The 15,854-nt window shown below is 39.6% G+C and overlaps 1 protein-coding gene across 1 annotated transcript in view; it reads left to right on the top strand.

Annotated features, from left to right (window-relative positions):
* Nucleotides 1-15,560, top strand: part of zcchc7 (zinc finger, CCHC domain containing 7) — a 44,626-nt gene extending 29,066 nt beyond the window's left edge. Inside the window, exons 7-10 of the mRNA XM_077525304.1 lie at nucleotides 3,343-3,378; nucleotides 11,979-12,074; nucleotides 12,439-12,556; nucleotides 13,733-15,560. Of these exons, the coding sequence (XP_077381430.1) occupies nucleotides 3,343-3,378; nucleotides 11,979-12,074; nucleotides 12,439-12,556; nucleotides 13,733-14,307 (825 nt within the window). The 3' untranslated portion in view covers nucleotides 14,308-15,560. The remainder of the gene's footprint in view (nucleotides 1-3,342; nucleotides 3,379-11,978; nucleotides 12,075-12,438; nucleotides 12,557-13,732) is intronic.
* Nucleotides 15,561-15,854: the final 294 nt, after the last annotated feature.

Here is a 15,854-nt window from a genome sequence, read left to right on the forward strand (position 1 = left end):
GGTGAGCCGACTGCGGTCTACTGTTGGAGATCTGCATTTAAGCACTCCTCTGAATGCAAACCATCAATTCTTCAATAAACATTTGAAATAAAATGCCTCCTTGCTGCATGAAATCATGAAGGAGGAAGAGGGAAGGAGAGAGAAGAGAGTGGAACGGAGGAGGGAAAAAAAAATCAACCTGGGCTGGTTTCGAACCAGTACCTTGCTGCTTACAGAGCAAACACGCTAACCACTATACTACTCATTCAGTTGGGTTAAATAGTGCAGAGGTTTTACTTGTAGTTTACACAAGTGTCAGCCAGAACCTTGTGAGATTTTAAGATCGCCAATTGTCATTGCACTTTGGCATTGCAATGTGAAGGATAATTGATTGCTTTGAATTCATTTGGACAGAATGTTTACTGATAAAGGCTACTTTTGTCACTATTCCATGGAAATCTCAGAGAAAGTGAGTGTGTTTAGAACATAGACCCGGTGCGGGGGTGGGTCCACACTTTATGATGTCATAAAGTGAGCACTCGCTCGTTTTCTCAGGTTGGGATGGGCTGGTGCTTGGAGAGCAGAATGACCTAGAATTTCTCAGAGAGGGGGTGAATGGAGGAAAACACCACTTTCGTCATGTTTTTGGTGATTAATTAGCATTTTAGCACAGCTAAAAGCTCCAAAAAATATATTTTTACATGTTGCTATCCCTTTAAATTTCACTTGACCTTACATTGTATCATGTGTAAAAAATAAACATCAGAAAGCATTTTGGCATCTGTTGGTAAGTGTCCACGCACTTATTCTCAAAGGGGGTCAGCACACGCTGCTGTTCACATTAATTGATACACTTGAGTAATTACAGCTTAGTTATGTCTCCGCCATGCCGCATATACGGGCTGTATTTGTGTGTGTGTCTTGGTGTGTGTTTGCTGGCACTGAAGGGTAAATCTAATGACCATCAATGACAATTATCCCACCGCAACATCCATTACCGTGCCCACCACCGGCTCGATGGCGGCCATAGAGCAGGAAAACCCTTGCGCGTGTGTATGCAACCATCCTGCGTGCGTCTCCGTGTGCCTCGCTTTCTTTTTTGCACTCCGTCAGTCAGTCATGTACTGTGCCCTGCGTAATGGATGAGTAACCAGGTGAACACCAGAGGGAGGCCAGCACACGGACTACACACCGCACCCCCACCCCTTTCTCTCTCTTTCAGACTGTTTTTCTCACCTACTGCACCAGATTTTCCATTTTCTCTGGGTGAAAGTTTAGGTGGAAATTGTAATTAGTTTTCTTTGGTGGTAAAACTTTATTTCTTTTTGTGTGTCACTGTGCGTGCTTGTGTTAGTGCGCATTTGTGTTAGTGGAGACGCGAGAGTCAGGTCTCTGTCCCTTGGGCCTTTCTGTGTCTCTCATTAAAGACAGACGGTTGACGGAGCGCAAGTGTGTCGCTCGCCTCGCCTGTCGCCCTCGACAACAACACGCCACCCTGGCGGTCTGGAGGGAGGAACAAACGCGGTGTGTGTGTGTGTGTGTGTGTGGGGGGGGGGGGGGGGGGGGTGGCATCGGGGGGGTTAAAAGAACGCTTGATGAGATAGAGAACGACACAGCTGTTGAAATTCATTTTTATCTCGGTGTTGTCTAAGTGAAAAGCCCGGCTGCTTTAATGGATGAGGTCACAATCGGAATAATTTGAATTAGGTCATTTTCACTTTGGATTGATGCTGTCATTGTGGAATTAATTGTAGTTCGTTTTGGTATACAAGAATCAGAATCGAGTTTTATTGCCATGTAAGTGATTACATTTCACTTTACTAGGAATTTGACGAGTAGCATCAAGATGACACCACAAACAAATCTGTCTATACCTCCTTACATTGACATGAATTTCCATATGTGATATGTCATTCCATATGTGATTAAATAATGTTGAACAGACAATGAATGTTTATGTGGATAATGGGAGGAAAACAGTCCAAAAAGTTAACACATATTTCATAATAAGAGCATAGTACAGTGACTAAAGGGACAGTGTGGGGAAGAAAAAATTATAATAAAATATCCATTAAGGCTGCACAATATGTCGAAAAAATATCGATATCGTGATATTGGCCTATGCAATATGCACATCGCAAAGTCATGCAATAAGTTTGATATGGAATTTTATGCTTTGATCTGAATTTGACCAGTCAGACTGTCAGGTTTGCCTGTTTGACATTTATTAAACATGACAAAAAAAGGAGAGAAGACACTCGGCTCAAAGCTCGTGAGGAGAGAGGAGAGGAACTGACTGATACAATTCGCTACTGCACTCTCTGGAAAAAAATCCCCTCCTCACCCTCTCTTTTTATTTGGTTTCCATGCCCCTAGTGACATGGGTGTTCCAACCCTAATAATGCAAAACATAGTTGGAAGTTGGAACACAGTGTACTTAACGAAAATGTGCACTGCCATCCAATGGCTGAACATTATCAAGAGGTAATTACAATTAAGAATACATTGAGTTTGATTATTTTGAAAAAAAAAATGCAATTCTTTCATTCGATAAGAAAAATGTCATTTCTTTAGGTACATGATAAATATCGCAATAATATTGATATCACTATATTCAAACTATATCGCATGATTTTCCAATATCGTGCAGCCCTAATATCCACCCATCAATTTTTTTTAACTCTTTCTTCCTCCATTATATTATTATTAATTATAATAAAACTAAATTAAACAATATACTGAAAGCAGTATCTTTTTTTTTTTTTTAAACCAGCTGTCAATATGACGCAGTACAGTTGTTAAATCTTTCTGGCAAAAGTGAGCATTATTACAGTATCTTTGTCAAGCTCTTGTATTGCATCTCATAACGTTAAGGCTGGTAAATGTACCTTTCCTCCTCACAGTAGCTCCTACTCGCAGGGTGTGTAAGTAGATAAATCTTATTGCCAGCGGCATTTTCAATTTCCCAGTGGGAAGTGGCGGCATTTGAGAGAGGATGTCGGAATGCAATGGGAACAGCGTGCCAAAGCCCCGGAGATAATGCTTTAACCACACCAGCACACAGTGACAAGACAAAGCTGACTGTAGAGAGACTCAGTCATCGGCGGCTGAGGAACACAAGACAATTTTTTGGTTGCGGGAAGTGACACCGCAGCCTGTTCGTCACATTTAAAAATTAAAAAACATTTTAGAATGAGCATGTACATGCGTTCATAAATGCACAAGTGAACATCTGTTGCTGCTCTACTAAAAGACTTTTCTTTACTATGTCAATACTTGCTAAATGTATCATTCTGCTTTTTCAAAGTCTTTTGTGTAATTAATCAACACACTGTAACTCTGTCCCTTTTTTCCCCTCTACAGGCATGCCCAGAGATCTGGAGACAGTACCACATCTCAGTGAGTGTCACACCAAAACACACAAATTTCCATACTGAGCTAGATAAGCCACTACTTGGTGTCAAAATCTTGCAAAAACACACTTGAAATCTTCAAATGTATGTGGGAAAATATGTCCAATGAAACTGAGGTTGAACTTTTTTGGTCATCATTGTAAAAGTTATATTAGGTTCAAACACAGCACTGTTCATCACCAAAAGAACACCACACCTGTGACAGCATCATTCTTTGGAGATGTTTTCCTTCAGCTGGAACTGGGGCCTTATGCTGCATTCGAGGACGGTGGGAAGTCGGTTTTATCCCACTTGGATTGTCTCAATTCCGATTCCGATAAATGAATTGTCCTGTTTAACGCAATCATTCCTTTGACGTCTTGTGTCCCCATGGGGGTCACGATTGTCGAGTGACATCAGATTGAAGCCAATCGGTGAAGTCGGGGGCTTTTTTCCCCTCCCTGACTTCGCAACTCGGATCTCCAAGTTCTTCCTGGTCTGACTTCCACTTTCCTCAAATGCAGCATTCATCAAGGTGGAGGTACAGGGTGTAGTGTTATTAATTCGAAATATCAGTGTTGGCACAAAACTATCAAGCTTCTGCTAGAAAGGCAAAAAATAAAAATAAATTGCGGAAAAGCTGACTAATAGCTGAATTTTATTTGGTGTGTTAATTAGCAATTCAAGTGATAGGGGTAGGAATGATAATCGTTTATTTTTAAAAATGCATCGAACGGCCTATTAAAAAGATTATGAATTGATTCAGAAGTATTAAAAATCCATTTTTAAAGTTTAAATAATACCTAAAAGCCACTTTTGTCTGTTGCATATTCCACTTCCAAGTATTAAAATACAGGTTATGCTAAATCAGATTGGGTAATTTTATAAATGTATTGTTATAGAAGAAGTTAGACATTTGCTAGAACAAATGCTGCCATTTGCACTTTTTGAAATTTATGTTAACACACTATTGTAAATCACATTGCCTTGCCAAGTCAAAGTGTGAAATAGAAATCCTTGCTCTTCCTTGAGTTTTGCAATTGTTATAAAAAGATAGGACAAAATCACCACCAGACATTAAGAGAAGCCCAGAGCTGTAAATTGAGAAGTAGTTTGTTTAAATCCTGTATTTAAAAAGTGCCTTTTCCTGAGTGAAAACAGCACACCGGGCCTTTAAACCTGACATTTAAAGGGGGTGTGTAGACTTTCTATATCCACAGTCATATGGCCGCCGTTGCGATTGTCCTGTCAAAAGAATTCCATCCGACAAATGTCTTCTTTCATCAGTAATATTTTTTTAGTCAAAAGTTTTTGCCCCGGAATACTATCTGCTAAACTCCTGCTTTACCATGTCCTTATTCTCCTTAGTTGTGAAAAGTGGCATCACTCATAATAATGTATATTACAGCCACCTAGTGGCACCATGTGTTATTAAGTCCTCTTATTAGAGGTGTGGTATCTACAGTGTTTTTTTTCCAAGTGGAGAGGAATTAAGCAAAAAGTACCTAGTTGAGATGGTGTGTTTAGATATGTGTTTATATGCATTGTTTGTGTATGTTTGAGGTTTTGTAGTATAAATGTGTGACAGTTAAAGTGACAATGCCAACAGGGAGCCTTATTTGCTTATGTGTGGGCGTGTTGTTCCGAAAAGAGAACTACTTTTCTCAGCTGTGCGCGTGGGTGTGTGTTGGATAGGGTGTGATATAGACCTCAGCCTAAGAGAAAAGAGCAGCTTGTTTGTCAATTAAAAGACGTGATAAAGCATGAAATGTGCTGCCAACGCCACACGGGACAAACGAGTGAGAAAGAGGCAAGAAGAGTGTGTATTTGCATACATCTCGCCGTGCACTTTGCGCGCGTGTGTGCGTGCTCGGGGAGGTCTGTCACTCTCCTCTGTAGAGATTAATTAGCAGGGGCTGTCTCATGTAAAGGCGGCATCGTTAAGCGGGAGCGGGACAGCAAAGTTCCCGGGGAGAAGACAGGATTTCATTTTAATGTTCATATTAGCGTGTTAGCGTGGGACGTCCTTTGCTCTGGTGCACTTTGTTTGCGGCCACAAATGAGAGTGTCACCTCACGTTGAATGTTAGTGCGGTGGCGTATTTTAACGGGTGGTGGATTATGACCCAGGTCTAATTGAAGTATTTAAGCCGTTTAAGCACAGAGAACAGAAGGTCGTTACACATCCAAACTGGCATGGGGGAGTTCAGCGGGGTTCGCATAAACAAAACCAAACCGCTCACACTCGGCATGCATACGCCGGCACGGGGCCTCCTTCTGTTTAAGACAGCCTCATTTTATTCATGATGCCGCTTATGACCCTGAACTCCCCAATGTGAGAAGGTGTGCGTGTGTGTGTGCGTGCGCTTTGGGAGATGTGACTCTGTCACCTTCCGCTGGGCTCAGCCAGGTGTGAAAAGGCATTCTGTCAGACCTCCCCTGCAACTGTGTGTGCGTGCGCGCGAGTGAGTGCGTGCACACGCGCTAGGTCCGTTTATCTTCCTGAGGATGTGTGTTGTCTGAGTGCACCTGGCCCTCAACTAACAAACCCCTCCAAACCACACAGTGTTGACCACAATGCCCTGGGGTGCCTACTGAGAACATTCTGGGAGATACTCGCACACATACACAAAATATTTTGAGCAGAAATTGTAATCATAATCCTTCCTAAACATTTTCTGCCTTTTAGCAGCTTTGAAGACTTTACACAACATCACAAGATGTACTCGTTACCTTCTGTTTGCACTCCCCGTCTGCACTTTTTGTTGTTTTCTTGTTTTGGTAGGGTTTGAAAATTTCCATTAAAAAAAAATCTATAATCCTTAAATTAAATATAGAAAATTATTAAATTAAATATAGAAAAAAATACTTGAATCATTCAAAAAAAATATTGGCACATAAAAGTTCAATAAAATGTGTACCTAAACATTTAATAACAACAGTGTTCTTAAAGATTAAATGGAATTGCATTGTACTTTACTTAAAGGGGCTGTCTGCCGGTTTCACTCAGGAAAATGCACTTTATAAGTACAGGATTTAAACAAACTACTTTTCAATTTATAGATATGGGCTTTTCATAACGTTTGGGGTTGATTTTGTCCTAAACCCCCACACCCCCAGCCTGCATTTTGCCATTTTGTGTTTGTTTTGTAAACAGCGGGCCGTTTCTGTGGAAAGACAGTGTTTACACTCCACCAGCCAAGTCATGACAGAAAATAATTGAGAAGCGCTGATCTAAGGGAACTTGAAAAATAATAGACTTTGAATATTTGGTGGGAGAACAGAAAATAATGGAGCTGAGAGAGAAGGGGTAGAATTCTGGACCTCGAGATGGAAGATAGTAGAGATGAAGAAAGATGGAAGAAGAAGGGTACAGGTTGAAGGACTTGCCTTCTGCACAGGCAAGGGCAGCTTTAATACATGTAAAGATCATGCAAAAAATACACACACAATCACACACATGCGAACACACAACCACAGTCACTTCCTTTTTTATTTTCTCCTCCCGCCCTGCAAACAGCCTTTTGTGCAATGTGACGACTGGTGCGCCCCCATGTGGCTTCTACTAGACTACAAAAGGCAAAACAGTACCTGTGCATAATTGTTTACGCTACATCTGTCCGATGCAGTGTCTCTGTGTGTTATGCTCATGGTGTTCAAGAATGTACAATAAATACTAATTGCCTCTTTATAAATCCACACGTTTATGTTACTCCAGTGTGAACTACACTCTGAACACATTATGTTTTTCAACATAAAATAATATGACTTGGTAGTAAATCATGTTGCTGTACACTACCTGGGTAGCATGTGGCCAAGTACAGTGCTTCTAAAAGTGTGTTCCTCGTAGTGGTATGCAGGCTCCCTCTATTGGTACTTGAAAGAATCATTGCCTAATTACAGTTCAGTTGTATTTAACTCATTTTCTCCCAAAGACGTATTTATACGTTTTTTGTTTTATTTTTTTATGCTAGAGCATACATAAGGCTTTGATGCAGCCTCTGAACTGAAGAGAATGCTTGAAGCAATGGTAGTTATTACAGAAACGACCACCAGGTGGCTACAGAGTATAAAAGATCAACTAGGGCCATGTTGCAAAAAGCTCTTTTGCCCACTGTTTTAAACATATTTATGAAGAATGATGGAACTTAGCTAGATTCTAATGCTAATTGCTGCAAAACAGAAACAGAAGTATACTTTTAAGTATACCCCTTTCTTTTGGTAGGGTCCATGTTTTTTTTCACAATAGAACACAATAGTCTGTGGACCTTGCAAAATAAGTCAAAATCCAGTAAAACAGCCAAAAGGGAAGGGGGTTGCTTCAATGAAAATGGCTGTGAGTGAATGAGTTAACAATTCATTTACACCTAAATTATTTTGAAATTGTTTTGAAACTCAGATTTATTTATTTATTTATTTATTGTGCTTTCATCTAATTAATTTTAATTGAATCAGTATTTAAGTACAGTGTTTTAAATTTCCCATATTAAAGTTGAGGTCAAGTTTTGTTTACAATATGTTTTATGCACCCGACAATCAGCACGGATCTGATTAATATTGTGTTTCTGAAATATGAATTAATAAGATAAATCCATATATTTTTTTTATCCATCTCAGGGGCGGCCATTTTGCCATGAGATTGGAGAGAAGTATTTTTTATTTGTGGTATTTGGCATAAAAGGCCACCACTGGCCTAGTGGTTAAGCAGCTCAGTTATAAGGTCTGGGGTTCGAATCTTGGTGTAGGTTTTGCATGTTCAACTTTCCTACTTTACAAAAACGTCTAATTTGCACTTAGGTGTGAATGTGACTGTGATTGGTTGTCTGCATGTGCCCTGGCGACCAATCCAGGTTGTTCCTATCTTGTCCATAATCAGCTGGGATAGGCTCCAGCTAACCCGCGACCCTAATGAGGGACGTGGTGGACAAAATGGACAGATGGAAAATGTAATGCATTTTCTGTTTTAATCATTTGGGGTTGAGTTCCTTAAATAGCCAAACTAATAAACGAGGCACGGCATTAACACTATAAATAGTGTTATTGGCAGTTTAATTTTTAGTTTTTTGTTTCTTTTTATTTTTCTGTTTTATGAAAGCCAATTAACTATATAAAGAAGAGCGTTTTCTTCAACTGTCTCTCATTCGCGCTCTCAAGCTGTGTGGTGTTTGAGCGCCATTCAGTGGTCAAACTCAGAACTGCAACCCAATCCACAGTCAACTTCTCGCTGGCGTTTACTGAATGTTAATTATAATCGCTGGATGCTTTCATTACATTTTAATCTTCAAAGTCCTTATATACAGTATAATAGATAACTATTCTGTCTTTGCAAGTGAAAATTTAATTGAGATCTTGGTTATGTTTATAATTTTTTACAGTAACCTCATTTACAAATCATCATAAAAGGAGTATTTTGCCTTAATTTCAGAGACTATTTATTTATTTATTTTTAAGTTTTTCAAGTTAAGAATTTTAGTAACCGACCAACAAATATTCACAACGCAACAAACTATTCACTTTTGGAATGTCATGCTGTTATATAAACTTCCTCTCAAATCATGATCTGGCTGGCGATGCATGCTGGTTGTTTTTAATGTTTTTTTGTACAGGTGTTTTTTTTTTGTTTTTTTTTTGCATGCTCTGCTTGGATGTACATGACAATGCACGGGCACACATACACACACACATGCGGCGAAAGGTGCTGCGTTATCAGAGGTCTTACAGGCTTTGCAGGTCTTTGTGCCTTTCCGCTTAGCTGGATGGTTTCGATTTTGTGCGTGTAGAGGTGAAGGCGCTTGTGTGAAGTTGATTGGCAGGGATGTAGAGAGAAGGTTTCACCTCCTGACCAGATGTAGGAGATTAAATCACTCATCACCGTCATCAAAAAATATGGTGGAATGATCAAACAACTGTTTTCTATTTGAGCATTTGTTTAAATGTCTTTGGTGTGTTTGTTGTTAGAATTTCAGATTTTTCATATTTATATCGACTCACTCTGTTTTGGTATGAACCCGACAGTCTTGTGTTTTGAAGCTGTTCTTGATGATAAAGCGTGCGGGGTTGTTCCCTTGTCAGCTCAGTAACATATGCAAACCTCTCCCAAATGCTGCAATAACATATGCAAAACGACGACGCTGTCCCCCCCGCCCCCTTTTATGAACACACACAAGCCTGCTTGCTTCTCAGATTGTGTGTGTGTGTGTGTGTGTGTGTGTGTGTGTGTGTGTTTTGCGTCCAATTGTTGTGTGTAACAGTCTAAGCTTTGTGTTGGCCGAAGGATTATCACGGCTTTGCCACCAGCAGCCAAGCAAGGACCTGAGGAGAGTGGGGTTTAAAAAGACAGAGTGTTGTAGTGTCCAGACAACTGTGGGAACACAGTTTTGTGTGCGTGCGCGTGCACGAGAGGCCACGGTTGGCTGGTCGGCTATGTCGACACGGCGAAGCCTTTAGGAGCCTCTGGTTTCTGCCTTCTATCTATGCCCAGCCTAAACTGTGTGTTCTTTCTCCTTTTTTTTTTTCCTTTTTTTTTTTACTGACCGGCTCAAGTATCGCTGCTCCACAAAGTCCTCGTGTCATCTCAGCAGGAAGTGGATCACATTGTTCTTGCCGCCACTGCACTCGGACTCAATCTGCGCGTTCATGCAGAGAGATGTTGAGTAAAGCGGATCTTGGTAGTTTAGGCCACTTGTCATTTATGGGTTTCTTGGAGGATGAAGTAAAATGTTACAGGAGGTGGTGTCATTTATTCATAATAATAATAATAACAACAACAACAATAATAATAATAATAATCATAATAATAACTCTGAAATCACCACTTTTCAGGAGACCCCAAAACAATTGTTCAAACATTTAGATCATAGAGAGCAAGCCATTTTCAACACTTTAGATTGGGCAATAATAATATTGAGTACTGATGCCACTACTACTTTTGAAGCATAACCTCATAAACAAAAAAAAAAGGACAGATCATTTTAAAGCTACTGATCGTAGAATATTCAATTTCGAATCGCTACTGCCACCTGTTGATGGAAAAATATATACAATGCGCACAGATGCGGGCAGAGGGCGGGAAATTCGAACCCGAATCCAGTCTGAAAACTATTGGCTGGCCGCTATAGGCTTGCAAAAGTACCCATTGTGAACAGCTAAGGTGTTAATCTACTAATTAGAATATGTTTCAGTCATAAATGGTCAAATAAAAAGGCTATTGTAAAGATATTTTTGGGGAAAAAACATCCAGTTAGCAGGTTTAAAGAAAGACATATGTATCCCAATATAGCATTTTGCCTTAAAATTGCATGAAATTAATGGCCAGTTTCTATTCTACTAATTTCTAATTTGGACAACAGCAAAAATGATACTCTAAAAGGCCTCTTTACATAGTGCTTCTATTATTATTTAAAGATGACAGTTTTACCCTGAAACAGATTCATTCAGGGAAAATCAGAGCTCAATCAGTGCCACAGAAATGATTCACTTGGAATACATGCATGTATGTAATGCATACCAATCTGCAGGTCTGTGCTCTGTTGAGTATCATCTTTGTTTGGAAATTGCAACTTCAGAGTAATTTACCGTCTTTCATTAGCTTTTTAAGTTTACAATATGTTGATGGACTGTCGCTCCGGGCTTCAGGAAAAACAACTTAGTGTCACCAGTCAGTGCTGCAAAAAGAGAGGAAGAAAGAAAGAATCACAAACCCTCTGCTGTCAGCAAGTTAGATCCCTTTGATTGGGGGGTGATGGGGGCACGGGGGGGGGTGGTCTATGTGCTGGATCCTAGCAGGTTGCGATAACAAGCCCAAGGTCAGAGTTTGCAGCGACACAGGAAGACCTACAGCCAATTTACATGAACGATGAATAGGACGAGGGGCAGGGCGGGTGGCGGTCCGCGGGGGGCTGAGGTGACGAGAACTATGATCTCGTTGGTGGTGTGCGTGTGTGTACGTGTTCACTGTGTGTGCGCAAGAGGTCTGTGATCTCCTGGCCTTTGTGATGGAGATGGGCCCGGCCGGTCTGACCCGATAATGACGCGACGCGCTAATAGCATTCATCCCTTCTACCGCAAAACTACTCAAGCGTAGAGAGAGGGAGAGAGAGAGAAGCTGGGAGGATGTTGCTAACGCTAGCTAAGCTATGTTTAAGAAATGACATGGGACTCAAATTGTGATCTTGGAATCACGGGGAATAAGGGGCCATCTTTAAGGGTGTGTGCGTACGTGCGTGTGCGTGAGACATCAGCAGTAAATACACTGTGCCGCGTCTCTGCTCTTGCTCTTTATCAGTGTATATTTGCTGTGCTTACTGGAGCATGCAAGGCTTTCAGAGCCCTGGCCCATCGGGGACGGGACCCCGTGACACACACACACGCACACACTTATCATACGGGGGTCATTACAGGCATCTACCTATAGCCGCGGTAATCATCGGTTTATATCGGCGGCCATATTCACCACAGAGGCCGGTATCAATAGCATGGGAATGATGGGAGAAGCAAAAGATTAAAGCGCATTGTATTCAGCAGGCTTATATACGATCACAACTGGAGAGTCATTTGGAATGTTAAACCTTCTTGTCAGAGTTTCTTTCAATTGTGTCCTTCTGCTTAGACCAAGACGGGTCCTCCTTTAGCGCGGGAGGGGGAGGACAAAGGCCGAAAACCCGCCTACTGCTACAACTGTTCTAAAAAAGGACACTTTGGCTATGTGAGTATTACTGAGAGGGATATAATGCGTCTTTGTTGTTTTGAATGCATGGATCTGGCAGATGTATTTCACTTTGTGTCTATAGTCGCATTAAATTAATACCTAGCTGACACCTACCTAACCAACCTGGTGACTAAGTTGTCGCAATGACCACTAACCTTGTTGTTGAAGTGGAATCTCTTCGTCTCTGTCCTGTGAATGTCCTTTTTTTTTTTTTTTTTTTTTTCTTTTTTTTTTACATTTTTACATTTGTTTGTGTTTTTTTTTGTTTTTTTTTATGAAACTGATGGAAGACATCCCAAAAATGTAAAAAATAAATAAAATTAAAATAAAAAAATAACGACAACTTTTGTGTTTGTCACAGTGGTGCACCCAGCAGAGGATGTTCAGGGGGTCGTTTGCTACCACGCCCTTCATCAACTATTACGACACCATGACAGACATCGAAAGCCGACAAAACAGGCTGAAGGGCAAGGTTGAAGGTTGGTCACATAGTAAAAAAATGAACACATTAGGCATTTGAAGTAGAGTAATCATGTACTCATGGAAATCACAAAATGAAAGGCAATTTGGCAGTATTTCATCAGATTCTTGCTGTCTTCAACTTGATTAGACCATGCTTGTAGGCAATATATTATGTTCCAAAGCAGTTCCTAAATCTGGGGGATTGAGTACTACACAGGAGGCTTAATGAGGAACGAAAAAAATTCATTGTTTCGAACAGGGGTCACCAACCTTTTTGAAGCTGAGAGCTACTTCTTGGCTTCTGATTCGTGCAAATAGCTACCAGTTTGATACATACTTTTTTTGGGGGGGAAAAAAATCAATCGAATTACTTTTAATTATATGTTATTATTACTGGTATATGTTCTAGGGGTTGTTTAAAACAATCATTAATCTATAGCACATTTCATACGCTACATAACTCAATATGCTTCACATACTGTAATTAAAAGTAGAATGTTTAAAAGATGTTACAGAGTTAGATTTCAAAGCAAAGTAAAAAATAATAAAATAAAATAAAAATAGCTTACCAGAATACACTAAAAACATACAAGAAACACCAAGATTCTCAAACATGATTTTAAAAACAGATTTTTAAAGGGGATTTGGGGTTTTTGGTATTATTCATTGGATTTTACAGTATTGATGGATGGATATATTAATAAAATCACATTCTCATTTAGCTAAATCCGGTCACAAAATTAATATTAGTGCTGTCAAAGTGAAAGCATTAACTAATTAATTAATTTAAAATCCTTTAGCTGACGGCGGATGGTTACGGTAAAGGTAGCACAGGTTGTTTGAGCAATAAACATAACTACATGCATTAAAGTAAATTATTGAATGTTTATGTAAGACATTCAGAATATTTGTTCATGTCAAAATATTGGGGTCATTTTTTTTTCCATTTTATATTATGCAAGTTTAAAAAAAGAGGAGGAGCGCGTGCAGTGGATCAAAAATTGTTGAAGTCGTCCTCATTAAAAAAAACATTGAAAGAATTAAATTTAAATTTGGCGGGCAAAAAATGTTCATGAAAAAACAACTTTTTAATTAAGCAATTAATCGTGATCAATCAAACTTCTAAGATGTGATTAATCTGATTAAAAAAATGTAATCGTTAAATTAATACTGTTATCATTTTTTTCCCCTAGCACTGAAGAGAAATGGCCTTATACCCACCAATTCTCAGACTTGGTTTTCTCCTGGACCACCGAAGAAGAAACAAAAAATCAGCCATGCAAACAATGGCCACCTCTTTGACAATAAATTTGATAGGACTCTCTTCATCCGCAAAGCAAGCCCTAGCCACGTGTTTTTTCATGACAGAAAGGACTCTCAGGCTGCAACATTTCCAAAAAGTAAGTTTAACAAGCACAGACAACAGGAGAGTGCAGGAAAACAGTGGAAGCCCAAGAGAGCGGTGCCCAAAGAGCGCCCCGCACCGCGCGTACTCATCGCGGATGAAGCCATGGATTTTCCCAGAGGAAGAGGTGGGCGTGAGAAACCAGAGAAGAAGAAAAAGAAGAACAGTAAGAGTAAGAACAACAACCAAGCTTCATCAGGGTATGATATTCTTTTTAGGATACCACCTAGCATGTCAAAGAAAGACAAACATGAGAAGAAGCGAAATAATCTAAACAAACAAAAGGCCACACAGACGTATCCAACAGATGAGAATCTGTTCAACATAAAGCAAAGGAAACACAAGCGAAAGCAGTGTGCGTGAGCATGCGCGTGTGCATCTGTTTGAGTGTGTGTTCGGCCTGCCAGCAGAGCCCGACGTTAACAGTGATCGACATTAAACATGACCATGTGACCACCCCAAGTTCACCAGTACAGATTTCATAAATAAATGAGACCAAATCCACACATTTTTTAACGTGTTGAGTATTTACGTTTCAAATCAGGGCCAGTCCTAGTTCTGGCAGGGCCACCACAACTTGGATCATGGTCGCTCGACAAGCTTCATGGTCTGGTGTGCTAGTAATTTTGCATTAATGAAGCGCTAACATTATTATTTTGCTCTCTTCTTCCTGTTTCAAGTGAATTTGTTTCCATTAAAAAAAATATATGTAGTTGGATGTTGGCACTATTCCTTTTTTTGTTTGTTTTTGTGGTCACAGCTCTCAGATTGTAAAAAAAAAAAAAAAAAAAAAAAAAACCTTGGCTCTAACCGCCTTTGCTTTGCCTTAGGAAATTCTGCTTAGCTCAAGCGCTAGCAAACGATGCAAAATGCCAATCACGTGCCAACGGTTAGCATAGGTTGTTGCAGTTTTAGAAGCAATTTACTGTATATTTGAACACAAATGGTGGCACAATGTCTTACGTTTTACACAAGATGTCTTCAGAAGCTACCAAAGATGACATGTAGGTATTTTTCATGTTTACATGTGTTATACCATGTATCCATCCCGCCGTTTACTGTACTGCTTATTATGGTGGCCAGCCAACAGCAGGGTGCACCAGAAGGAGCAGCACGATTGATTGCAGCATTAACTCATAATGCAGGAACTGTTTAATTCTTTAGAGTATGTTTTAGGTTATTTCTCTCTTTTCCTTTCATTAGGGAATCTATGAGACGCGTATGTTTAGATTTACGAGTGAGGTCATGGAACAAATTGAGCGTGTATATCAAGGCGCTATAGCATTTTTATTTGCTGTAAGTGCCAATATCGTGAAATTTTTACAATGTAACATGTTTGTACTCACTAAATTGTGTCATTTGTAATTCTTGTCACATAGCAAAGCCATAATAACATGAATGGACCTTCCTGGATTACCATGATCTGTTATTGTGTAGTATATGGTGTAAATATCACAATAAAATGACAACATCACAGTAATGAACAGCGTTTATTAAATCCAGGATTAAAATATAACGGTGGGATAGTGATAGTGCGGTGCTGTTCTTAAAAATGTGTACAAAATGTATTGCTCTCATGTTTCGTTGTGAATCTTTTTACCAAACTGCTCAAGTAATACAACACATATATTTCAGTACCCTAAGTCTAATTGCATAATTGCTTAAGGTCATACAATATCAATAATTTAAAAAATAAATGTTAGTCTTGTTTTTAGCAAATGACCTTTTTTTTTCTTTTTCTTTTTTTTTTGAATGACTGACGCAAGCTGTGATCATTGATATTACATTTTCTTTCACGCTTGAAGGCAGCACACGAGGAACTCGTGACATTTGTTCAGTCATTAGTACGCATTATTTGCAAATATTGTAAGTGAAAGGACGACGAAATGGGTAACTAATGTACTGATTAA

The sequence above is a fragment of the Festucalex cinctus genome, chromosome 6, assembly GCF_051991245.1.
Source record: "Festucalex cinctus isolate MCC-2025b chromosome 6, RoL_Fcin_1.0, whole genome shotgun sequence".
NCBI classification, from domain to species: domain Eukaryota; kingdom Metazoa; phylum Chordata; class Actinopteri; order Syngnathiformes; family Syngnathidae; genus Festucalex; species Festucalex cinctus.